We start from the raw sequence: 27,601 nt of genomic DNA on the forward strand, positions 1-27,601 counted from the left end.
AAATTTAGATATTGCTTCTGGGCTAATTATTTTTCATTTCATTTTTTAAAATTTTTTATTTATTTATTTATTTATTTGCAGGCCCAGACAAACTTGACTAGAAAAGAAGCCCGGGCAGGGGTTAGGATGAGCACAGCACATGACGTGCCACGCGCTCCAACCAATTGAAAAACCACGAAAGGGGGAGGGCGGAAGTGACGAGCCGTATCCCTCCGCGGGGCGAGAGGGTCGGTGGGGGGAGTCGGCGTCTCTCTCCCCCGCGCCAGCTCCCGTACACGGAGCCGCATTCCTTGGCCCCCCCGCCCCCCTCCCTCGGGGCCCCCCCGCCCCCCTCGGGAAAAAAATCCACCCCAAATCACTCGAACCCGAGGGAGGTTTCCTTTCACCCTCGGGAGACGCGCTTTCAACGGTTCCCTCTTCTTCGTCTCCCCCCAAGCCCCCGTCCCCTCCCCTGCTCCCACCCCCTTCTCCCGGCGCCGGGTGCAAGGTCCCTTTAAGGCGACGGCGCCTTCCTCGGGTCAGACTACCGGCGGCGACGACCACGGGAGGTGAGTGAGCGAGCGAGCTTTCTCTCTCCCCACCCCCCTTCTCCCGGGGGTTCCGTTATCTTTTCGCTCGGCGAGGCGTTCCGAGGCGAGACAATGAGAGGGGGATGGGGCGGGAGCGCGAGGGGTGGGGGTGGGGGCCCGGTGGCGCGCGCCCCCGCCCCCCTCGAGTGGCGGCGCGGCCCGCGGCGGCGGGCGTGGGGTGCGGCGCGCGAGCGCGTGTGTGAGTGCGTGCGCCCTGGGAGCCGCGCGGCGGGCCGGGCAGGCCCTTGTCTGCCTGCCGGCCGCCCCCGGCGCCTGCAGCGGCGCGCGCGCGCGCGCGCACTCGCGGTCCACGGCCCCGCACACACCCGACGTCCACACGCACACCCGGCGCGAGGCGTCTCGGAGGAGTGGGCGGGCGCGGGCGCGGGCGGCGGCCCGCTGGGGAAGAGGCGGGGGCGCGGGCGGCGGCGAGACGGCGGGGCGCGGCGGGAGGGGAGGGCGAGGCCGCGCTGGGGAGGCGGGCGGGAGGGGCCGTGGGCCGACGTCCCCCGGGGGTGGGGATGGTGCTCGGCCGTCCCCGCGCCACCCCCGCCGGGGAACGTGTGGGGCGCTCTTTTTGAGCGCGAGGAGGAGAATGAGTGATTGCTTAGTCTCTCCCTTGTGTTATGTAATCCCCGCTCGGTCGTATAGTACACCCGAAGCCTTAGTGCACCGCGGTTTACAAAGTCTCCTCCCCCGGCTCTAAAATTTTGGGGTGGCGCCGTGATTTATAAAATGGGATGTGGCGGAAAAAGCTTTATTTTCGTATGGTTATATCCTGCCGCGGTGGGCGCCATGTTTATCCCAGGGACTATTTTCTCTAGATTCTTAGCACCTTCTGAAAAGGAGTGATGTTGATCCACCTGCTTTCTCTCCATTCTGCGAGTTTTCCTGATTTCCTCTTCTGTCAGACGCGGGATTCTCTCAAATTGTTAATAATACTGGACGTTTCTCTCATTGTCTTGGATATTTTCAGCTCAGAAAAAGCTAGAGCTGGAAAGAGTAAGTCGTTTAGCCCAGATCTCTTTTTCGAGATGGAAATTGAGATACAGGTGTCCTATCGGAACAGCCGTCGTTCTGTTGCAGACTGTGGCCCAGCCCTCTACACTCTTTTAGAGACCTCCCACCGCAGCTCAAAACCCCACAGAAGTACAATTTCACTTTCAAAGGAATTTTCCCATCTAGATGAAGGGAAACGGCGGGGCCGGGGGGGACTGCTTCTTGGCGAACGACATTGAATTTTGAGACCCCTTGCTTTTGGAACTGGGAATTGGACTTTGAACTACTTAGCACAATCGTTCTTAACTTCGGGGTGCATAAAAAGTACCTTACAGATCGCTAAAAGTGCGGTTTGGGGGGGCCTCATCCCCAAGCTTTTTTGGATGGGATGGGGAGAGGGGTATCATCTCTACATTTTTAATCTGCAATCCTTCAGCTGAGACTGATTAGGGTAACCACCATATTGAGTTTTTGATCCAGCATAAAGGTGCGCAGACTATAATCTTCGAACAATTAAGTGGCAATCTATGCCCTTGATTTCCTTCCGCTTTCATATATTACGGTTATAACGTACCAGCTATGCTGATGTATCTCAAACTAAAGGAACTAACAGAATGAAGACTCTTGGGATGAACAGAATTTTGTTAGTTTCCACCCCCACCTTGAACCAGTGGCATAATCTAGAAAAGCAGTTCCCAGAATGTGGTCTGCTGACCGCTGGGAATCCCCTCAGGCCCATTCAGGAGAGCTTCGAGGTCATAACTGTTTTCAAAATAATACTGAGACACTGTTTATCTTTTTCACTGACATTTGCACTTATGATCCAAAAGCAACACTTGATAAAACTACTGCAGGAAACTCTATACTTACTTGAGAATGTCCTTGATGAAGCAGTAAAAATAATTAGTTTTATTAAATTTCAGCTCTTTAGTACATGTCTTTTTAATTTATAAGAGTCTATGACCAAATGGGAAGTGTGCTTGAAGCACTTAACACCGCCTGCTGAGGTAGATCTTTGTTATAAGGAAAGGCACTTAAGAGATTTAGTTGTGAGTTACTTGTTTCCTGGAACAGCATTTTTACTTGAAAGAACGACTGATAAACTACAGCTTTTGACACTTGAGTGTTTGTGGATGTTTTCTTGAAAAAAGTGTGAGCTTGTCACTTCAAGGAAAACGATAGTATTTGTTCCCAGTGATAAAAATTTGAGAGTGAAAATTAGAATTTTTAAAAAGTTGATACCTCAACCGTAACAACTTCCTGGTACTTGAAAGACTTTTCTTATAATGTCAGTTTTAATAACTATGTTTTTTTTTATATTGTATGATGAAATGTGTCAATAGTTGGAAGATAGGCATAATTCAGTAAGTCTGTATTTTCCAAATGACCATTGCATGAAGTCACCATGAGTAAGAAATCATTTCAAAATTTAAGGTACATCAATGGATTTTAATATAACATTCATTGATAGGGTTTCAGGTTCCAAGATGCAGTTATCCTTTAAGAAACTATCATTTGTCTAGTTTTAGTACTATATCAATATAAAAACTATCTGAAAAGGTTTTTAGAATACTTTTCCCTTTTTCTATCTGTGTGACAGCAGATCTTTGTTACATACTTAACCAGAACAACATAGAACCACAGACTGAATGCAGAAGCAGTTATGAGAATCAAACTCTTCTATTAACCTAGACATGAAAGATTTGCAAAAATGTAAAACAACGTTATTTCACTCTTTGGGGGAAAAATAGTAATTTTTAATTGAAAATGTTATTTAAGTTAACCTGTAATGGGTTTGTTTTTGAATATACTGATAAGTATTTACCTTTTTTATGATTTAATTTCTAATGTAAATATCAAAAGGTAAAGTCCACATAAAAAAAGCTCTTTGGGATCCTTAATAATTTTAAGAATGTAAAGGGGTCCCAAGACCAAAAACTGGGTCTGTCCTGTCCTTCTCCTTAAATCATCCAAATCTGTCTCCCTATAGAAACTTCCGGAGAATTCAGAAATGTTGGAGTTAATAATGGAAGAGGCAATGACTTGGGGAAGAATTCCAGAGCAAAAAAAGCTTAGTAAATATCCCAGCCAGGATTCAAACCAGCTGTAACCTAGGGCAAGTTACTTGAACTCTCTAAACTTCGTTTTGACCTTATCTGTAAAATGTATTACTTAGGGTATATAGTGAGAATTAATTGTGATAATGTAAAGTGCATAATGCCTGTTATTAGATCATAGTAAAATAAAATGTATTCCAGATAATGTTTCAGTCTTTATTCTCCATATATGTCTTTTTGTTGAAAGTGGAGATTTCTAATTTAAATTACAAACCCTAGAGCTGGTGGTGTCTTTGTCATATCAGTATGGTAAGACTTTGATAGATTCTTTGGCAATCTGGTTTGTGATAATAAGCCATATCCACAAAAACGTATTTTTACATGTAACTCCAGAGGAGAGGAGAAAGGACTAATGTTTTACTAGTATTTGGCAGAGTTAAATGAAATTGAGTAGAAATGGAATTTAGACAACATACAACTGTCAGTGAAGAAGAACTTTTCTTGTGAGAAGAACTGAATATTGTACCCTTTAAAAATAGGAAACTTAGGGCTTCCCTGGTGGCGCAGTGGTTGAGAGTCCGCCTGCCGATGCAGGGAACACGGGTTCGTGCCCCGGTCCAGGAGGATCCCACATGCCGCGGAACGGCTGGGCCTGTGAGCCATGGCCGCTGAGCCTGTGCATCCGGAGCCTGTGCTCCGCAACGGGAGAGGCCACAACAGTGAGAGGCCCGCGTACCGCGGAAAAAAAAAAAAAAAAAGGAAACTTAACTGCTCACTTTAGTTGTTGTTTTAGTAAAGAACCCATAATGAATATATTTGGGTTCTTCTTGATAGGAGATTTGCTGCCAGATAAGTGGAAAGTATTTTATGTTTGAGAATATTAGGCAGATTATTAAGACTATTTAAGAACCCATTGTGAATATTATATGTGAGGTTCTACAGCAGTTACTGTGAGGGACAAAATGGGCCATACGGAAGACTGGGTAAATAAATGCTTCTTATTACAAGTTTAACAATAATTAGTTTTATAGCCATACTAAGTATTCAGCCCTGAAGGTTTTCTGGAATTAATCCCTTTTAAAGTCAAAAATTGAAGTAACTTGAATACAGATTTTTTTGAGGATTATTATTGTTTATTTCTAACTCAGGAGCAAGAGAGTGGTATTCTTAAATTTGTTGTTTAAGACATTTTTTCTGTTCCAAATGTTCTTTTTATCTTGATTTATGTATGAGTGGGTATGCGCTAGCAGTGAATTGAAAATGTTAGATACTGAATTCTTCATTCCTGGAGTTTACTTTAGAGCTATAAAAGAACCAGACAAATTAAAGGAATTCAATGCTTCAAGAGCCAAATCTGTCTGGAGAGTTTTGGTAGAAAACATGTTTTCCTAATCGTATTTGAGGTGAAGATAGGTAGAGATTTCTGCCCATTAAATACTTCAGAGGTAGACTGACAGTTGTAACTGAGGGATTCTTTTTGCTGCTTTTAAATAAGATTGTATAAAGAGTCTCTTTGTATCTTGCTTTTCAGTTATGTAGGCTTTTACTGACTAGCTGATTTTATAGGACCTGAGTATAAGGTAGACTACCATATTTGCCAGCATTTAAGGTACAATTCAGTCCTCCCTAGAAAGGTATGTATCTGGTACACCCATATTATGGATGGAAAGATGAATGCCAAAGACTTAAAGACTGTGGGAATCACTAATAGTCCCGTGTGAGTTGCAATGTTGAGTAAAACCTACTGAGTGCACGAAAATCACGTTACCAGTGTAATTACTGCTACAAAATACAGAAACCAGATAGGTTACCAAGATGTCAGATAATCATGATGCGTTGATTAATGGAAGACGGCAGTGTTCATCTCATCTTACAGTACCTCCTTGGTAACCTGTATAACTCAACTTCGATTTATTTTTTTCTAACATTTAATTATGGTGCAACATCTTTAGAAATGTGTATATATAATCTATGTGAAAATTGCTCCTAGAAATGAGAACAAGTTAACAGAAAATTCAACCCATGAGGCTACCAGTTTGATTTAGTAAATGGCAAAAAGAAAATGGCAGAATATAGTAGAACAAAATATCACAACCAAGATATGAGTAGGTAGTTATTCCCCATTACTTTTTTTCTTTTCTTTTTTAAATTTCAGCTTTATTGAGGTGTAATTGACGTATAAAATTGTATGATGTTAAACTGTACATCATGGTGATTTCATATACATAAATATTGTGAAAGGATTCCCCCCCATTCAGTTAATTAACACATCCATCACCTCACATATTTATCTTGTGTGTATGTGAACATTCTACTCTTTTAGCAAATATCAATTATAGTGTTATCAACTATAGCCACCATATTTTATGTTAGATTCCCAGACCTTGTTCCTCTGATCCCCCCAACTTTTTATTTTAAGAAAATTTCATGCGTGTAAAAAAGGTGAAAGAATACTACAAGGAGTGTCTACAATGAACCCACCACCTAGACACAACTTTTTTTTTCATAAATTTATCCATTTATTTATTTTTGGCTGCGTTGGGTCTTCATTGCTGCGTGCGGGCTTTCTCTAGTTGTGGTGAGCGGGGGCTACTCTTCACTGCGGAGCGGGGGAGTCTCTTGTTGCGGAGCACAGGCTCTAGGCGCACGGGCTTCAGTACTTAGGGCTCGTAGGCTCTAGAGCACAGGCTCAGTAGTTGTAGTACACAGGCTTAGTTGCTCCGCGGCATGTGGGATCTTTCCGGACCAGGGCTCGAGCCCACATCCCCTGGATTGGCAGGCGGATTCTTAACCACAGCGCCACCAGGGAAGTCCCGACACAACCATTTTTCATGTTGGCATATTTGATGTCTGTAAGAAAACGCCAAAATATATATTTGCTGAACCACCTGAAAGTCACAGTCATGATACTTCCACTGAACATTTCATGCATTTGCTAAGAATAAATACGTTCTCCTACATAACTCTAATACCACTATTCTTTCTAAGAAAATTAAAAATAATTTCCAAATATCGTCTTGTATCTAGTCTATATTCAAATGTTCCGGTTCTCCCCAATATGTCATTTATAGCTTTTTTATGAACCAGAATCCAGTAAAGGTTTACATGTTGCATTTTGTTACATCGCTTTAGTTTCTTTCAGTCTGGTTTAGTCTTCTCACTCTGTGTGTGGGCATGCATGTATATATACATGTGTGTGTGAGATTGACATTTTTAAACTGTGTTAGTAGTTTTATAAAATATTCCATATTCTGCAGTTGTCTTATTTCCTTTTAAAATGTCCCACTTTTTGGATTTATCTCATTATTTCCTTGAGGTGCTACTTAACTTATTCCTCTACTGCTGTATTTCCTAAAAACTGGAAGTTAAATTTAAGTGCTTGGTTTGATTCAGGTTAAACATTATTGTCAATAGCTTTTGTTTGTTTACAAAAGAATAAGCCACAGACCAAACAGCTGATGACAGAGTTTGTATTATTGGCTAACATTTTTCTGTTTAAACTTATTACTGTCATAACTTTTGGCTTTGAGACATAGAGCTACTTCCATAATTTTAAGTTTAAGCATAACAATAGGACTTTGAGAAGGACCACAGAAATAAGTTTGCATCGTGTCATTTTGGTTCACTGCCCTCTGAGAAAATGATTGGAAAGTTGAAGAGGCAATAAGAGCTGATATATTTAGCAAAAGCAACCCACAGAGGAATAGTAAAGGGGTGAAAACCAGAAATTTTAGAAATGGAGATTTTGGGACTTTGGGAAATTATTTTCACCAAGATTATTTACCAGTTAATACTGATAGTAACCATAAATTTACAGAACTAACATCATAATGCTAAAGTTTTATAAGGAGAAATTACGTACCTAGGCAGGAACAAGTTTCACAGGTAGATCATTATAGGGTGAAACAAACTAGATGTATATGAGTTTTATAAAAATGTTTTTACTGTGTTAAGATGTAACCCTTTGAACAATTCATAGGGATCTTGTTCTCATCTTTTCTGTTGCAGAGAGGATAAATTATTTTAAAAAGAAATGAGAAAATTAACATAACATTGTAAGTCAACTATATTTCAATTTAAAAAAAAAGAAATGAGAGTTCTTTATGCATAGAACGTGGGATGATTTTTTAAAAAATTTTCCCCTTCAGAACATGGATTCAGTTTGATCAGGGTTTCTCAGTCTTGGCACTATTAACATTTTGTGCCAGATATGTCCCCGTCTGTCTCGTGCATTGTAGGATGTTTAGTAGCACCCCTGGCCACTTGCCACTAGATAGATGCCAGTAGCACCCTTCCCCAACCCCACCCCTAGTTATGACTACCAAAAATGTCTCTAGACATTGCCATATGTCTTCTGGGGGGCAGATTATCCCTGTTTGAGTATTACTGAGTTGGATAAAAGCCACTGGCATATGTGGATTCCTTAATGATCTAGGTTTCCCTTTATATAACCTATGTACAGACTTTGAACACAGTTCCCTTCTGCAGATATGCTGCACAGCTTGGGTGCTTAGTATATGTTGGAGAACACTGGAATATGATGACATTTTTTAGCTCTATTGGAAATTTTATTGAAGCTAGAAATGAGCTCTTCATTTGTAAGGTATAGGTCTTTTGCTTTATCTCATCCCCCTCCCACCTCCCAGTTTGCTTGGAAAAGAACCTTATTAGCTGTGTGTTATGGGTAAAGTTTTTGTTAGGAGTAGTTGATAAATTTGATATTTTTGAGGTGATCTGTTTATATCTTGGCATTCAAGAAAAGACAGTCTTTAAAAAAATAGTTACTGGGGACTATATTCAATATTTTGTAATAACCTGTAAGGGAAAAGAATCTGAAAAAGAATATATATTATACATATGTATATTACATCCATATATATTTTATATATATGTATGTATAACTGAATCACTTTACTGACACAACATTGTGAATCAGTTGTACTTCAGTTTAATAAATAAGAAAGACATGGTTCCTGCCCTCTCAAATATTTCAGTCTAGTAGTTAAGGGAAGAATGTTAAATTGAGTGTCTTTTAGTTAAATATGAATGTTCCTGTTGTTTCAGAGTATCAGCTGAGGGCCCCAAACTAAGAGTCATAGGAGCTAAGCAACCCCACATTATAAAGTATGTTACGGTGACTTCCCTGCCAGTCCAGTGGTTAAGACTCCATGCTTCCAATGCAGGGGGCATGGATTTGATCCCTGGTCAGGGAACTAAGATCTTGCATGCCCTGTGGCATGGCAATAAATAGATAGTAAGTTACAAGACCATCTCTGCAGGACTTGTAAATTGGGTAAGTCAGAAGCTACTTAGGCTAGTGTTTGGAAAATTCGCCATTTCTTTGGAAGTTAAACATACACTTATCCTGTGGCCCAGAAATTCCTCTCCTAGTTATTTATCCAAAATAATGAAAACATATGCACATACAAAGACTTGTGCCCAAATGTTCATAGCAGGTTTATTCATAATAGCTGAAAAATTGAAAACAACTATCTGTCAACATGTGGATGGATAGTTTATCCATAAATGGAGCACTACTCAGTAATAAAAAATGAACAAACTACTGAAAAATGCAACAAAACATAGATGATTATGTTAAGGTAATGAAGGCAGCCTCAAAAAAAGTTACTTGCTAAAGGGCTTGGTTAAACTACATGCTGTGTCCTCTTTGTTAATCTTTGATCTTAAAAAAAATTTTTTTAACTATATGTAAATTCTGCATATAGAATTTATAGGGAAAGGTTGGAAAAAGAGTGGAAGTAATGAGAATTAGTTAGTAAAATTTAAAAGATTGAAACATCTCCAGTAAGAATCTCAGGAGAAAATAGAAGTTTGTTTTAAGTTTCTAAGACAAGTCTTATTTGTAGATTTGGAATTTTTCTGCCAAATGACATAGAAGCGAAATTGAAGGTAGCTGACTAATAGTTGGGGGTTGATATGGAGATAATTTTATGTTTAAAATGAGCAGAAGGACATCCCTGTGGTCCAGTGGTTAAGAGTCTGCCTTCCAATGCATGGGACGTGGGTTCGATCCCTGGTCCGGGAACTAAGATCCCACATGCTGCAGAGCAGCTAAGCCTGTGCACTCTAGAGCCTGCGTGCATCACAGCTAGAGAGCCCTTGTGCCTCAACTACTGAGCCCACACACTCTAGAGCCCTCACGCCGCAACTAGAGAGAAGCCCACGCGCTGCAACGAAAGATCCCGCGTGCTGCAACTAAGACCCGACGCAGCCAAATAATTTTTTTTTTTTTTAATGAGCAGAGAAGTCACTAGCATCTAGACTGCGATCTTGGAATATCATTCCACACCAAAAGGAATCAGGGCTCCTTAGAGAAATGGCTGATTCTAGGTCTGGGGCAAGAATGTATGAGATGAGCCTGAAACTTACAGCCAGGATTTTATCAAACACAAGGGTTGTGTCAGAAGGACTCAGGAGCTAACTGAGAAGTTCCCAGTAGCCAAATTAGGACACTTTGAGTATCAATAAGGATAACTGCAGTGGATCAAAACATATCAAATATGTTTAAATTGATGTGTCATATGATGTGATATAATGATAGTTTAAGAACAAGCTTATTGGACTTCCCTGGTGGCGCAGTGGTTAAGAATCCGCCTGCCAATGCAGGGGACACGGGTTCGAGCCCTGGTCCAGGAGGATCCCACATGCCACGGAGCAACTAAGCCCGTCTGCCACAACTGCTGAGCCTGCGCTCTAGAGTCCACGAGCCACAACTACTGAGCCTGCGTGCCACAGCTACTGAAGCCTGTGCATCCAGAGCCTGTGCTCTGCAACAAGAGAAGCCACCGCAAGAAGTCCGTGCACCGCAACGAAGAGTAGCCCCGGCTCACCGCAACTAGAGAAAGCCTGCGTGCAGCAACAAAGACCCAACACAGCCAAAAATAAAATTAATTAATTAATTTTTTAAAAAAGAACAAGCTCATTGGTCACTTTGAGGAAGTGCTAGTAAAACAGATCATTATTTTGAAAACTGGTAAATAAAGGGAAAGAAGCAAGATGGAAAGAGTCGAGACTTTTACTATATGAACTGCACCACTGGGTAACCAAATAGTAGATATGTTTTGTTTTTTTTTTTAAATCAAGGTGTTTCAGGTAATAAATGAAAAGGGAATGATAGATTTAGAATGACTAGATCAAGGCATTGAGCCTGGATAGAAGGATTCCTGTTGGAAGAAAATCCTGCTCTTGTGAGTAGTCTTGGGGGAAAAAAATGTTAAACCTGTATCTAATCATGTCTGTAGATCCAGCTATCAATTTCAGGATATACAGAGGCATATATTAAATGCCATGTGTATGTAATCAACAATATCCAGACTGTAGAAATTGCAAGAGGTGACCTGGTTCTTCAACAGATAAATTACAAGGTGGGGGGAAAAAGATGAAGGAAGATCTATAAATTAAAAGAGACCTGGGCTTCCCTGGTGGTGCAGTGGTTGAGAGTCCACCTGCCGATGCAGGGAACACAGGTTCATGCCCCGGTCCGGGAAGATCCCACATGCCACGGAGCGGCTGGGCCCATGAGCCATGGCCACTGAGCCTGCGCATCTGGAGCCTGTGCTCCACAACGGGACAGGCCACAACAGTGAGAGGCCCGCGTACCGCAAAAAAAAAAAAAAAAAAAGAGGCCTAAGAAACTTACCAAATAATCATAATATGTGGACCTTATTTGAATCTGAACCAAACAAACTTTAAGAAATATGGTATTTAGTTAAGACATCGAAGCAACCTAAATGTCTATCAACAGAGGAATGGGTAAAGAAGATGTGGTAAATATATACAATGGAATATTACTCAGCCATAAAAAAGAATGAAATAATGCCATTTGCAGCAACATGCATGGACCTAGAGATTATCATACTAAGTGAAGTAAGTCAGAGAAAGACAAATATGTGATATCACTTATTTGTGGAATCTAAAAAAGGATACAAATGAACTTACTTACAAAACAGAAGGGGACTCACAGACTTCAAGAACAAATTTATGGTTACCAAAGGGGAAAGGTAGGGGGAGGGATAAATTAGGAGTTTGGGATTAACATATACACACTACTATATATAAAACAGATAATCAACAAAGACCTACTATATAGCACAGGAAACTCTACTCAGTATTCTGTAATAACCTATATGGGAAAAGAATCTGAAAAAAAATGGATATATGAATATGTATAACTGAACCACTGCTGTACACCTGAAACTAACACAGTATTGTATATTAGCTATATTCCAATATAAAATAAATTTTAAAAGAAATACGGCGTTTGAGAGAATTTGAGATTTCAATGTTGACTAGATATTTGATATTGAGACTATAAATCTTTTAGGCATATTAATGGTACTATGATTTATTTATTTATTTTAAAATTTGGCCATGCAGCTTGCGGGATCTCAGTTCCCCAACCAGGGATCAGACCCAGCCCCAGCAGTGAAAGCACTGCGTCCTAACCACTGGCTGACCAAGGAATTCTCTATGATTTTTCTTTTTTTTGGTACATGATCTTTTCAAGTCCTTATCTTTTAGAGCTACATAATAAAATATTTATAAATATGATATTAGAGATTAGTTTCAAAATAATATGAAGAAGAGAGGGCATAGATGAAACAAGATTGGTTGATAATTTTTGAAGCTGGGTGATGGATACATGTCTACTCTTTTTTTTTGCGGTATGCGGGCCTCTCACTGTTGTGGCCTTTCCCGCGGCGGAGCACAGGCTCTGGACGCGCAGGCTCAGTGGCCATGGCTCACGGGCCCAGCCACTTCGCGGCATGCGGGATCTTCCCGGACCGGGGCACGAACCCGTGTCCCCTGCATCGGCAGGTGGACTCTCAACCACTGCGCCACCTGGGAATCCCCATGTCTACTCTTGTATATAACTTTTTTTTTTTGGCCCCAATCAAGGATCAAACCCAGGCCCCCTGAAGTGGAAGCATGGAGTCCTAACCACTGGACTGCCAGGGAATTCCCTACTCTTGTATATAATTAAAATTGATATCTCATTTTAGGAATAGCAGAAAAGGAATCACTACAGTCTTGATTTAGAGATTCATAGTTGTAATATGATGAAAGTTTGCCCCTTTACTTGGTTACAGTATATGATTCTCAAATTTACTACCTGTGCAAGTTTTCCTCTTGATGTAGCATGGTGTTCCCTATGTGCTGGCTTTTAATTTCTGGAATTCATGTTTTTACCTGGCACTTTTTCAGAAGAAATGAAAATGTCCCAAAACTGAGTAAGGATTGAAGTTCAATGTAAGGTTTTTGGTTTTGTTATTTATTTATTTGGCTGCGTCTGGTCTTAGTTGCGGTTCATGGGATCTTTCCTTGTGGCCTGCAAGTTTCTCTCTAGTTGTGGTGTGCGGGCTCTGGAGTGTACAGCCTCAGTAGTTGTGGTGCATGGGCTGTAGAGCATGAGGGCTTAGTAGTTGCAGCTGCGGGCTTAGTTGCCTTGTGGCATGTGGGATCTTAGTACCCTAACCAGGAATCGAGCCTGCGTCCCCTACATTGGAAGGTGGATTCTTTTTTTTTTAAATAAATTTATTTATTTTATTCATTTTATTTTTGGCTGTGTTGGGTCTTCGTTGCTGCGTGCAGGCTTTCTCTAGTTGCTGTGAGCAGGGGCTACTCTTCATTGCAGTGCGTGGGCTCCTCATTGCGGTGGCTTCCTTGTTGCGGAGCACGGGCTTTAGGTACACGGGCTTCAGTAGTTGTGGCACGTGGGCTCAGTAGTTGTGGCTCATGGGTTCTAGAGCGCAGGCTCAGTAGTTGAGGCGCACAGGCTTAGTTGATCCGCGGCATGTGGGATCTTCCTGGACCAGGACTCGAACCCGTGTCCCCTGCATTGGCAGGCGGATTCTTAACCACTGGACCACCAGGGAAGTCACTGTTTGTTTTTGCATGTGAGATGTATTCCAAGCCTATGAGTACATTTATCCTTTATAGCAAAATAATAGGGTAGAGAGGGGAAAATTCCAGATTTTTCTTTTTCTTGTGAGAAATTAAGTTGAAGGTTTGGTGTAGAAAGAAATTAAACATGAGTAGACTGATAGTTTGGGAAGATTTACCTATTTAGTAATTCCTGTCTTCTTTGATCAAATATAGTTGAAAGGTGGTTATAGGCCATGGATCACTTGGAATACCGCAGAGAAAGATGGTGTTCCTTGAGCATCTTGGTAGAGATATTAAATATAGCATTTCATTATATTAATGAACATTCCTTTTTGATAGCTGGAAAACTACTGAAGGGTGCTAAATTTGCATTTTTTAATTTTAAAGTTTATAAGGAATTTAATTCAGGTTGATACTTCTTGTGGTATGGCCCATCTTTTCAACAGAGTTAATTTTTTGACCCTGAGCTATAGGTGCTGAAATGAAAGGAATGATCACATTCTGAGATAGAAGAGGCTAGATCAGAAATAAGGACTGTTTGGAAAACTTGGTTTCAGTGTCTTTCAGAGATGTTTTGCTGTGAGTCATAAAATATGCTCAGTCAGCAGATTTATTATTTTCCGAGTTGTCAGACCTTGTTGGTTAACTGTCTTCTCCATTGTAAAAACCTTGAAAAATATTTTCTAAGTGTAATTTTCTTTCCATTTTGAATCTTTTAATTTACATTGGTTGTCTTGGCAGAGCTTATATCTGAGGAGTTATTTTTCTTTCTCACTTGGTCAAAAGTAGTTAGGACATAAACATTCTTCTTTGCCATCGTTTCACATCTGCCTTTTCCACTCTGTTTCTTAGAATACCTTGTTCATGGTAGGAATAATATAATTTGACTCCCGTCAGATGGAAGAATCTTTCATTATTTTTATTAGTCTTCATTGTTTGACAGGATAAAACGTGAACTCAGTCTTTTATGATACTATAAATAGTTGAGGTAAAAGACCAGCCTGTGGATGTGCTATTAAAATATCCATAAGCATGACATTGAAAACCACAATTTGCATTCAGGTAGCTCTGCTTATTCCCAAGGAAAGTTTTCTACAGATTGCTCAGCGTATGTATGGAGAGTTTGCTTGCAGCTGGTCACAGCTAAAAGAAGGTCCTTGAAAACCATCTGTAGAGGTTATCCATAGTTTATATTCATTCTGCTGGATGTTTGATAGTATGCATTAATTGTCTGTTGGCTGTGGGCTCTAAGAAAGTTACACAGCAAACAAAGAACAATAGTATAAAATTAAGCAGTTAGAAAAGAGTTGTTTAGAATGTTACCTCTTTCAGTGGAACTAGACTGGAAAATACAAAAGTGTGTTGTGTAGTCTTGACTCAAAGAATGCCTTTGATATGGATTTGGCTTCTTTTTAATTCGGTTTCTGGCTAGCATTGTCTTTTGTATATGTAAATTAAATACAAAACTAAGAAAATTTAAGTTGACAGTTTAGAGCTTTTTCTTACCCTGCTCATACCTTCTTTCCTTTGTGGTTTTGGTTTGGGAACACAGAAATAATTAAAATAGAATATTAGAGACCAGTTAGAATCAAATGAAGCACTTTACCCATTAAAACTGTGGGCACATCTTCTTTATCCATTCATCCGATGATGGGCACTTAGGTTGTTTCCATCTCCGGGCTATTGTAAATAGAGCTGCAATGAACATTTTGGTACATGACTCTATTTGATTTATGGTTTTCTCAGGCTATATGCCCAGTAGTGGGATTGCTGGGTCATGTGGTAGTTCTTTTTGTAGTTTTTTAAGGAACCTCCATACTGTTCTCCATAGTGGCTGTACCAATTCACATTCCCACCAGCAGTGCAGGAGTGTTCCCTTTTCTCCACACCCTCTCCAGCATTTATTGTTTCTAGATTTTTTGATGATGGCCATTCTGACTGATGTGAGATGATATCTCATTGTAGTTTTGATATACAATGGAATATTACTCAGCCATAAAAAGAAATGAAATTGAGCTATTTGTAATGAGGTGGATAGACCTAGAGTCTGTCATACAGAGTGAAGTAAGTCAAAAAGAGAAAGACAAATACCGTATGCTAACACATATATATGGAATTTAAGGGGAAAAAAATGTCATGAAGAACCTAGGGGTAAGACAGGAATAAAGACACAGACCTACTGGAGAACAGACTTGAGGATATGGGGAGGGGGAGGGGGAGCTGTGACAAAGCGAGAGAGAGGCATGGACATATATACACTACCAAACGTAAGGTAGATAGCTAGTGGGAAGCAGCCGCATAGCACAGGCATATCAGCTTGGTGCTTTGTGACCGCCTGGAGGGGTAGGATAGGGAGGGTGGGAGGGAGGGAGATGGAAGAGGGAAGAGATACGGGAACATATGTATATGTATAACTGATTCACTTTGTTATAAAGCAGAAACTAACACACCACTGTAAAGCAATTATACCCCAATAAAGATGTTAAAAAAAAAAACAAAAAAAACTGGGCACTTGACTAGCCAACTTACTGCGGCATTGCTGGAATATTTTAAATTTTCAAGGGGACAACGCCATCTGTTGGGCATCTTGCAAAGTAATACTATCAAATTGTAGGGCCCTAACTATTTAAACACAAAGGTTAGGTTGGTTGTTTTGTTTTGGTTTTGCTTTCGGAGTGTGGTGAAAAAATTTCTGAGATACTAAGGGCACCGAGAGTCCTTGCCTTAAAAGTTTTGTTTGAACATTGAGCAGTAATGCTACTTCCATTCCAAGACAAAGAAATTGACTTTTAGTCAACTAATACTGGAGAGCAGCATAGTAATAATAACTCTTTATTTGTATTATAAAGATGAATGTAATTTAAGCAGTGTTTAAGCAGTGTTTTCAAATTAAAGCCTGACTCCCAAAATCATGGTGGAGTTTAAGGTAGTAGCAGGGTTGGAATTAGATTGTGACAAGTGAGGTTCTCACTTAAGTGCAAAAAAGCTCAGTAATCAAGATAAAATACTATTTTAATGTATCATTTTTATGCTATTATTTTTATTTTATTTACATTTAAATTTCACCAAACACAGAGCTCAAGTATATCCTGGCCCTTTGTTCAGATTCTTGAAATAAAGATAAATGGACAGACAGCTTTAAGGATGCAATGTATTTTACATTGCACAATATATTAAATGATTGGAGAAAATTTAGAGGGTGGTATAACTATATACCTTTATACATTTAGTAGCACATATATAGGGACAAGCCATGCAATTGAGGAAAAACCCGTTAAGGACTGAACAGAGAGGTCTTGGTTGCTGACAGAATCTCCCCTTGACTTCAGACTTGAGACAAACCAAGGAGTCTATCAGTATACAAAAACCACTGAGTTCAGAACAGTAACAACAGGATAGATATTAAGGAACTGGCTCTTGCCAATTAGGATTGTGGGGGCCAGTCTGAAGAAAGCAGGGTTGGCTGGAGGCTGGAAATGTTGCAGCTCAAGTCCAGAATCAGTAGAACAGCAGTCTAGAGACAGAATGGTTAGCGCTTTCTTCAAAAATTGCCGGTTTTCCAAACAAGTTCCTAGGGTACTTTCCTCAAACAGCAAATGTATCATTTTTGAAAGCTCAATATTAATGCAAAAAATTTCATAATGAGCAAAATATCAATTTTAAATAAAGCAGGATCTGACCCTCCACTTGCATGATTCGCCTCACCCTAATCCCAGCCCTGGGTATTATAGATTAAATTTTCATAACCCTAATTATTAAATAATTTGCTGTGGACTCTTCCACATTAATTTTTATTTTCAAGAATAAAAGTTATACTTCTGGAACCTTGGAAATGGGGGGAGGTTAGGGGAAATGGTAGAGGGAGCACAAGGGAATAGGTTACCAATAGATTCAGGAATCTGATTCCATATTTTATATAAAATTATTTCTCCCATTCTGAGGTCAATATCTTATTCAATCTTCTTTTTCTTCTAGCATGGCGGACACCGACCTCTTTATGGAATGTGAGGAGGAGGAGTTGGAGCCATGGCAGAAAATCAGTGATGTCATTGAGGATTCTGTAGTTGAGGATTATAATTCAGTGGATAAAACTACTACAGGTAACAAAAATTCTTTTGCTCTTAGATCATTGTTATATTGACTGAATTGAATGGCATTTTTGTTAAGAAAGTGCGAGGTGGAAGAAGACTTCAAGAATCCAGGGTTGCTTCACTGTGGCACTGGTGCTACCTTTTTCCGCTGTGCTCTGGTCTGTAAGTGCTTTGGTTTCCTGTACATAAAGCTAAAAACACATTTAATAAATTGAAAACATTGAGAATTGGATTAACCAATGTTTATCAAACACATAAGCAATCCTCTTACCAAATGATGTATGAACAAGAATGCAAAGGTGTGTGTCAGTGCTCATTTATATACCCAGTCAAAAACAGGTTCCCATAGTCTTGGGGGATTTTTTGTTTGTTTTACTTGAACTTGGTTTCCTTTGTGAGCTGAGCAGAATTCGCTTCGTGTCTGCCTCCATGGACAGTTTACAAACTTAGGCTTGTTAGCTTCTCTTTCAAAAAGGTGATGTTGCAGGGTCAAATTCTAGATTGCCCTGAATTCAGAAACTGAGTGGTAGTTCTTTTCCCCTCTAAATTGTATCTGTTGCTCTTTTAATTTTTTTATCTTTCCTGCCTTGAGAACTGAAGATGGCATTGGTTTGGGCTGCAACAGGACAGTTCAGGGTCTTGTGGACGGCTTACTAATGCATGGTTATGAATACCAGTAGTGGAGATAATAAGCCTTTGAATTCTAGAGGTTTGCTTGTGCTATATAAGCAAAACAGTAAAATCCGGGTTCAGTGAGCTCATAATCTAACTTAATTTACCAGGAAATGTGAGGCTAAGAAGAAGGCATTGTGTCTAATTTGTGGTGTGAGGGACACATAGGAGAAATCAGATGAACAGTTGGATTTACAAATAAAGCAGGAAAGTTTTTGGCTATAGAGACCCACAGTAAGATGAAAAGGGAAGATTAGAACAGTATCCTTTAGTGTCATCTGTCCCTGTCTCCAAGTGACTGTGCCTCCCCTTCCCCACAGTTTCTGTGAGCCAGCAGCCTGTCTCGGCTCCAGTGCCCATCGCTGCCCATGCTTCTGTTGCTGGGCACCTCTCTACATCCACCACCGTTAGTAGCAGCGGGGCACAGAACAGCGACAGTACAAAGAAGACTCTTGTCACACTAATTGCCAACAACAATGGTAAGTGGGATTATTGGGAAATTCTTCCTGGGCTAGAGGGGTGAGAGACTAAAAAAGGTCTTAGGAACAGCTGTACCTGTTCAGTTTTAGGTACTGATGTGGTTCTGCTGGTGTTGGAGTGAGTTTAGTCCTGATTCTCTGTTACGGAAGTAAGTGGTGCTGTTCCTTCTGATTTAGTGCTGAATCGATGCTAGTGTTTCAAGTCAGAGGACAGCTGAGTCTTTTTGCTGATAATTTCTAGGAAAGAAAATGTAAACCCCAAATTCCTAACTATTAAAGAGATGTATGGGGGGCTTGTTTGATTGTTTATGTTATTTAATTAGAAGAGCCCCACTAGTCTGCTAAGAATTCTCCGAGGGCAGCTTTGTTCCATATTTTCTTTGGCAGATTCATTTGGTTATTGGTTCCTGGGTATGAAAAATAGGATAGGGTTGTTGTCTACCTGAAGAAATGGTGAAAGAGAAGTGTTTTTTAGTGAGTTTATTGACTAGAGAAGTTATATAGTATTGGTTTCTGTTTCATTTCTGATGACTGTTTCTACATTCTGAAAGTGAGTTACTGGCAAGTTATGTCTCAAGATTCATGTGTAGAATAAGCACCTTCATAGAATCATTGCATTGCTATAAAGGACTTATTTAATTCCTTTAGCTTTATTAATACAAGAATAATATATGCATTGTAGAAAAAGTGGACAGTAAAAAAAAAAAAACAATTTTTAACTGTAATCTCACTACCTGGAGATAACTGTTTGTAACTTACTCTGTACATATATGTACTTTTATGTACATTTATATGCTATGTGCAGTGATTCACTTTTTATAAAAATAGATCCATACAGATTGTACTTGCTTTTTTCCCTCAATATGTAGTGAATATCTTCTCATTTTAATAAATCTTTTTGTAACATTTTGATGACTATTTCCCGTTGTTTGGCTAACTGTTATTAGCAATAGGTTGTAAAGCTGTGTACTACTACTTTAAAGGGCTATTGTGAACATCTCTGTCTCTCTTGTCTCTCTTGTCTTTTCTCACATCCATAGTTCTGAGAATACATTTCTAAATGTCAAATTGTTGGATCAAAGGTTATCACAATTTTTAAGGATTTTGATCAATATTTTTCCTGGATTGGCCATCTAGAAATGTTGTATCCATTTACATTTCCATTAGAGGTGCACCTGGTGTTCTTAGTGTTGGATATAACCATTTACCTCCCTTATTGTTGGACATTTACTACAATCCCATTTTTTTGTGATTACAAACAGTGCTGCAGTGAACATTCTCAGACATTGTATCTGTGCCCACTGTGTAAGCATATCTGTAATGTAAAGTGAGATTGCTGGGTCAGGCATTTAAAATTTGTTAGCGTCAAATTGCCATAATAGATTGCTCTACATAAGTGGATACTGAAAAAATAAAATTTTTTAAATTTATTTATTTTGGCTGTGCTGGGTCTTTGTTGCAGCTCATAGGCTCTTCGGTGCAGTATGCGGGCTTAGTTGCAGTATGTGGGAAGTTGTGGTGCACGGGCTCCCTAGTTGCAACGCGCAGGCTCTAGAGCACGTGGGCTCAGTAGTTGCATTGTGCAGGCCTAGTTGCAGTATGTGGGATCTTAGTTCCCTGACCAGAGACTGAACCCAGGCCCCCTGCATTGGGAGCTCAGAGTCTTAACCACTGGACTACCAGGGAAGTCCCTGAAAAAATAATTTTTATCACATGAAAAATCCTTAGAATTTTTTTAAACCTATAGTGACCCTCATATATATAAAGATGAGGAACCTCTATCTAGAGATTTTCTCATTTTTACAGATGCAGAAACCAAGGCGTGGAGAGTCTAAATAATGTACTTAAGGTCAAATAGTAAGCGACTAAACTGGATTTGAATTATTTAGACTGCAAAACTTGTGGCCTTCCCACTGTATTATACTACTTTCCTATGTTTCTCTTAATATAAGCTGTCAAAGTGCTATTAGCCACCAGTTTAGCTGAATTTTTCTTTGATCCCAGCATTCCAAGGCCCATGATGAGCATCTCATGACACACTGATGTGACCTACTCTCTTTGAGTGGACCCTTGATTCCTGTGGCCTGTGTACAAAAATTTTTTGAAATATGAAAATGGATTTTATTTACTTTAGAAAGCCCTAGTATTCAAATTAAAATGTTAACCTGTGTTCATGGTTTAAAAAAAAAGTGGGGGGCTTCCCTGGTGGCGCAGTGGTTGAGAGTCCGCCTGCCGATGCAGGGGACACGGGTTTGTGCCCCGGTCCGGGAAGATTCCACACGCCGCGAAGCAGCTAGGCTCGTGAGCCATGGCCACTGAGCCTGCACGTCCAGAGCCTGTGCTCCACAATGGGAGAGGCCACAACAGTGAGAGACCCGCATACCGAAAAAAAAAAAAAACTGGTAACCACAGTTACGTATGTCTTGTGTGTTCATCCAAAAATTCTTTCATGCTGGGAGTTCCCTGGTGGTCCAGTGGTTAGGACTCCGTGCTTTCACTGCCGAGGGCCTGGGTTCAATCCCTCGTTGGGGAACTAAGATCCTATAGGCCATGCAGTGTGGCCAAAAAAAAGGGGGGGCTCAAAACTTCTTTTATGCGTAGATAAGCACACAATTGTGTGACTTTCTAAAATCAGATACTCTTGAAGTGCCAGCATTATTCATTATAGCCCGGAATTGGAAACAACCTAAGATGTTGAATGAATAAGCAAAATGTGGGACTTCCCTGGTGGCGCAGTAGTTAAGAATCTGCCTGCCAATGCAGGGGACACGGGTTTGATCCCTGGTCCGGGAAGATCCCACATGCCATGGAGCAACTAAGCCCGTACGCCACAACTACTGAGCCTGCGCTCTAGATCCCAACAGCCACAACTGCTGAGCCTGAGTGCCAGAACTACTGAAGCCCGTGCACCCAGAGCCCGTGCTCTGCAACAAGAGAAGCCACCGCAATGAGAAACCCGCACACTGCAACGAAGGGTAGCCCCCACTCGCCGCAACTAAAGAAAGCCCGCACGCAGCAACGAAGACCCAACACAGCCAAAAATAGATAGATAGATAGGTAGATAGATAGATATCAAAAAGGCCACATATATGATCCCATTGTTATGAAATGCCTATAATAGACAAATCTGTAGAGACAGAAAGTTAGATTGTTCGTTGCCAGGGCTGGGGGGAGGAGAATGGGGAATAACTGCTAATGGGTGTAAGGTTTCTTTTTGAGGTGCTGAAAATGTTCTAGAATTAAATAATGGTGATGATTGCACAAACCTTGTGAATACACTAAAAGCCTCTAAATTGTACACTTTAAATGGGTGATAAAATATGTATGGTATGTGAATTATATCTCAATAAGGCTTTTTTCTTTAACAGAGTGTTAGGAATAAAATTTTAGAACATTTTTACTATTTTTGCTGTTCTTCAGCATCCACCACTCAGCATTTAGAAATTATTCCTATAGTTCTGACTGATCATATGTTTGCATTGGAAAGGAACATTATGAAGTGAAATGAACCACTGCTTAATTCTGAGCTGTGAATGATATGAATTTAATGTTATACATTTTTTACTGTAATTATGATTTTCAATTCCTGTTTGGCCCATTTCAACTCCATTTAGCCCTCTTATCTCTGGGGTTTAAGGCTGTGTAAGTGAACTTAAAAGAATGAAGAAAAAAAAATCAAGACCTTCAGATTTGTAAAACAAACAGAACATGTTGTGAGAGAAGCTGCTAAATCTTCTATTATTTAATCAGTTTATGGCTGAGGTACCTAGTTTATTGGAGAACAAACTTACAGGTAGGGGATTGGTCAGATAATTCTTTTAAAGGCTTTTTTTTTTTTTTTTTTTTTTTTTTGTGGTACGCGGGCCTCTCACTGTTGTGGCCTCTCCCGTTGCGGAGCACAGGCTCCGGACGCGCAGGCTCCGGACGCGCAGGCTCAGCGGCCATGGCTCACAGGCCCAGCCGCTCCGCATGTGGGATCTTCCCGGACTGGGGCACGAACCCGTGTCCCCTTCATCGGCAGGCGGACTCTCAACCACTGCGCCACCAGGGAAGCCCGTTTTTAAAGGCTTTTTTAAATCTCAGGGTTCTAACTTCCTCTTTCATTCTCTGGAAATAGAACTTCATAAGACCTTTGAATTGTCAGAATTTCTTTTAGGAAAGACTTAATAAGAATGCAGAAATCATTAAAAACAACTCATTTGTTAGAATTGGAATTATTATAATTCATTAGAATTATAAGAATGAATTTATAGAATACATTAAATAAATATTTACTGTGTGACTTTAATTTACCCAGTGTGACTTGCCGTATGCTGGTTTTTGCTTTCAATTGAATTGTAAACCTAGTCTAGGCTTAGAAACCTACTTTTTTGTTTGCACTTTATTTTTGGAAAGGTCCTAACAATCCACCAAAATTCAAACATGACCCTGAGGTCAGAGAGAATATTTGCAGAAAATGCTTGTGTTAACATTCTTTATAGTAGTAGAGTATGTGTAGATTTCATGGGAACAAGGCCTGTCTTTTGAGACTTGCTAATGCTGGTTGATTTCACATAAATGCAAAAAATTTTCCATCCTTTCCTTCCTATATTTAGTTGAGATGTTGAGTCAGTGATTATCTTAAGAATTCTTAGGCTTAGATAAATAACAGATAATTTATTTTCTTTTACCCTAGCAGTTAAAATAGTGAATAGAAAATACATGTTTTTGCTTAGTCAATATTTTCAACCGTAAATTGCAAAGGAGTAAAAAAGAGATGGATGGGGAACCTATAGATTAAAAGAGATTGAAGAGGTATGTCATCAGTTATACTTTATGAACCCTTTTGTAACATAATTCAAACAAAAAAATGTAATTGTCAATTTGAATTCTAACTGGGTATTTGATATTAAAGAATTGTTCATTCATTCATTCATTGATTTATTGCCGCACAGTGCGGCATGTGGGATCTTAGTTCCCCCACCAGGGATGGAACCCGTGCCCCCTGCAGTGGAAGTGCAGAGTCCTAACCACTGGACTGCCAAGGAAGCTCCCAAGAATTGTTGTATATATTTAACTTTATTGAGGTATAATTGACAAATAAAATTGTAAGATATTTAATGTGTACATTGTGGTGATTTGGTATATGTATGCATTGTGCAAGGATTCCCACTATCTAGTTAATTAACACATCCATCACCTCACATATTTATCCTCTTTTGGGGGTAGGGATAGGGGGTAGTGAGAACATTTAAGTTCTGTTCTCTCAGCAAACTTCAATTATATCATACAGTATTATCCACTATAGTTACAGAATTATTATAATATTTTTTTTAGGAGTGATAATGGTGTTGATATTTCCTCTTTTTTAAAGTCCTTTTAGAGATATATGCTGAAATATTTATAGATGAAGTGATATGATCTGAAGCTTGTATCAACATAATATGGGAGCTGGTAAGAGAATGGGAAGTATAGATGAAACAAGATTGACCTTAAGTTGATAATTATTAAAGCTGATATAGGTACATAGAGATTTATTATAGTGTTCTATTTTTATATGTATTTGAACATCTCCATAATAAAATACTTAAGTTAAAAATGTAGAGAGAGAGAGTCAATAAATTGCCAGTGTAATTAGCATAGCTAGAATTTGGAATTTTTTATCTGTCAGCATCTATAATTACTAGTCTGCTGGCCCAGTAACTATGAGGGTCTAGTCCACTGATGGACTCTCAGTTTCTGGGAGAACATGGGACAATTCAAGGTTGGCCCATTAATAGCCACCTGTATACCCACTTTGGTGGTCTAGCTCTGTAGCTAACTATAGTGACACCATTTGTCAAGTGGAACTTAAAGCTTCAGGGGAGTCCATCCCATTCTGGTGATTTGAGGTAAAAAAGTTGCAGTATTTTGCTTGAATCTTTGATTTAGGTATTGGGTTGGCCAAAAAGTTCCTTTGGTTTTAAAATAAAAATAAAAGACACATTTTTCATTTTCACCAAGAACATTATTGAACAACGTATTCACCATTTTGTTCCACTACCTTCTGCCATTTTTCAGGCAACTTCATAATTCCATCTTCCCAAAACTTTTTATCTTTTTGAGCAAAGAACTGTTCCAGGTACCTTTTACAGTCTTCCAGGGAATTGAAATTTTTTCCATTAAGAGAATTTTGTAAAGACTGAAATAAATGGAAATCCGAAGGTGCAATGTCTGGTGAATACAGTGGATGAATCACAACTCCCCAGCCAAGCTGTAACAGTTTTTGCCTGGTCATCAAAGAAACATGCAGTCTTGTGTTATCCTGATGGAAGACTATGCATTTTCTGTTGACTAATTCTGGACACTTTTTGTCGAGTGCTGCTTTCATTTGGTCTAATTGGGAGCAGTACTTGTTGGAATTAATCGTTTGGATTTCCAGAAGGAGTTCATAACAGAGGACTCCCTTCCAATCCCACCATATACACAACATCGCCTTCTTGGGATGAAGACCGGCCTTTGCTGTGGTTGGTGCTGGTTCATTTTGCTTGCCTCACGATCTCTTCCGTTCCACATTATTGTACACTATCCACTTTTCATCGCCCATCACAATTTTTCCGTTTTAAAAATGGAATATTTTTGTTGCATTTAAGTAGAGAATCGCATGCAGAAATAAGGTCAAGAATGTTTTTTTCACCTAACTTATGTGGAACCCAAACATCAAAGCGATTAACATAACCAAGCTGGTGCAAGTGATTTTCAGTGCTTGATTTAGATATTTGGAGTATGTCGGCTATCTCCCGCGTGATATAATGGTGATTGTTCTCAGCTAGTGTCTGGATTTGATCGCCGTCAACTTCAACTGGGCTACCCAGCCGTGGAGCGTTGTCCAGCGAGAAATCTCCAGCACGAAACTTCACGAACCAATTTTGACAACGTTTGATCAGTCACGGCACCTTCTCCATACACTGCACAAATCTTTTTTTGCATATCAGCGTTTTTACCTTTCTTGAAATAATAAAGCATAATATTGCCAAAAATGTAAATTTTTTTCTTCCATCTTCAGTATTAAAATGGCTACACAAAAAGTCAACAATCTTGATAAGTTTTTTTTAAATGCACACTATGGCAGCTGTCCCAATACAATCTAACAAAATTGTTTTGAATGAAGTTAAAGACAACTAAGTGCTACTAGAGCCATCTTACAGAAAAAAAGAACGTGCTTTTTGGCAAAGCCAATGTTTTGGCTCTCTGAAATAGAATTTCTGTTTTGGAGTATTCTTTGTAAATCAGGAAACTTAGTGTAAGTGATTTTTTAGCCAATTGTAGCAAATACAGGACTTAAAAACATTACAAAATTACTTTTAACACATGAAAAAGAATTTAAAATATTTCAAAAAAATTAGCCAGTTTTTTAATATTTATGATATTTGTTACTATTTATTAATGAATGAATCTTCTTAAGTCATATCAGTTTTACTTGGTGTTGATTAGTTTTGGCCAGGTCTTTTCTTTATCAGTTCTGATGACATAAAGAAGGTAGCCTGTCAGTCTCTGTGTTCCCATACCTATTAAAGACAATGGATGTTTAGAGAATCTGTTGCATTTCTGAGATTTGATGCGCTAGGAAGAGATCCCATTTTTTAGATTCTGTGTACTTGCTGAATTAATGTTTGTAGATGAATATTCCTCTTTTTAAAATATAAGGTGGATTAGCTAACAACAAATTACATTCTGATAAAATAGGTTTTTACCTAGTTAAAATGTGGGGAAGGAACTTATATCTTACTTTGTTTTGCTGATTTGGTATGGGGAGATTATTTGTGGTCACTTAAATCATCAGAGTCAAAGTGATAGCCATGTAGAGGTCTTACTGTGTGTGTTACGACATCCCTAGTCAAGATATATGGGGGAGATTTTAGTGAACTTTCCCTTTCTGTGTATTTTTCTGTTAGTTGTAGCTTTGGGTGAAGCTTAAATATTTGGTAAGTTTGCTGACATTAAACCTGAGGTGAGTGACAGTCTTGGATATCTTGATATATGGGAACACCATTTATCTAAGACCATTGTGTTGCTTATAATGGTGGGTTTATTTTCTCTTACATTGTTTTTTTTTTTCCTCTTCCCTTTAGCTGGCAATTCTTTGGTCCAACAAGGTGGACAGCCGCTCATCCTAACCCAGAATCCAACCTCAGGTCTGGGTACAATGGTTACTCAACCAGTATTGAGGCCTGTCCAGGTCATGCAGAATGCCAATCATGTGACTAGTTCCCCTGTGGCCTCACAACCAATATTCATCACTACACAGGTAAATAGGACTCTGAATTCTACTGAATTCAGACATGGTAGAGGAGAGAAAGACTATGGGAACCTTTGAAGGCTATGACTTAAGTCTTTATCATCATTAGAAATGGTTCTAAGTCCTGTCTTTTGATTTGGCTTTCTCATTTGCTAGTTTTTAATTTGATACTGACTTTAGTAGAAAGCCCAACATAGTGTACAGCTGGGTAATCTCCTCTTTATACCCCTGGAGGGCTATTAAGTAATTTGATTGAGGTCTAGGCAGGAAAGAGTGGGAAGCTTGCATTAGGAAGCCTTAACACTTGGTCCTCAAGGGTTCTTACCCTTTGCTTGGGCTATTTTTCTTAAAATGGGGTGAGTTAGTTGACTTATGGAAATATACATGCAAGATTGGTGAAGTGTCGGCAGATCTTTGGAAGAGAAGGAAGATGACTTATTTGATATAAATGTGAATTGGAGTTGAAAGCCTAATGCTGGTATGGAATGTAAAGGCAAATGCTTTTTTCTGCCTTGTCTAACAAATTTCCCAGAGGTGTATGGCCTTTGAAGTGGACTTTGGGAACAGTTTC

The 27,601-nt window shown here is 39.5% G+C and overlaps 1 protein-coding gene across 2 annotated transcripts in view; it reads left to right on the forward strand.

Moving 5' to 3' along the window:
- Positions 1-445: 445 nt before the first annotated feature.
- POGZ (pogo transposable element derived with ZNF domain) overlaps positions 446-27,601 on the forward strand; it is a gene marked incomplete at its 3' end in the record, with an annotated part of 45,845 nt that continues 18,689 nt past the window's right edge. The window contains exons 1-4 of one of the 2 annotated variants that reach the window (XM_082832368.1): positions 446-548; positions 17,507-17,631; positions 18,615-18,773; positions 26,864-27,039. In XM_082832368.1, coding sequence (XP_082688494.1) covers positions 17,508-17,631; positions 18,615-18,773; positions 26,864-27,039 — 459 coding nt within the window. In that variant the 5' untranslated portion in view covers positions 446-548; position 17,507. The remainder of the gene's footprint in view (positions 549-17,506; positions 17,632-18,614; positions 18,774-26,863; positions 27,040-27,601) is intronic. The other variant, XM_082832369.1, reaches the window with a different exon arrangement.

This window comes from Leucopleurus acutus (genome assembly GCF_964270905.1).
Source record: "Leucopleurus acutus genome assembly, chromosome: 2".
Taxonomy (NCBI): domain Eukaryota; kingdom Metazoa; phylum Chordata; class Mammalia; order Artiodactyla; family Delphinidae; genus Leucopleurus; species Leucopleurus acutus.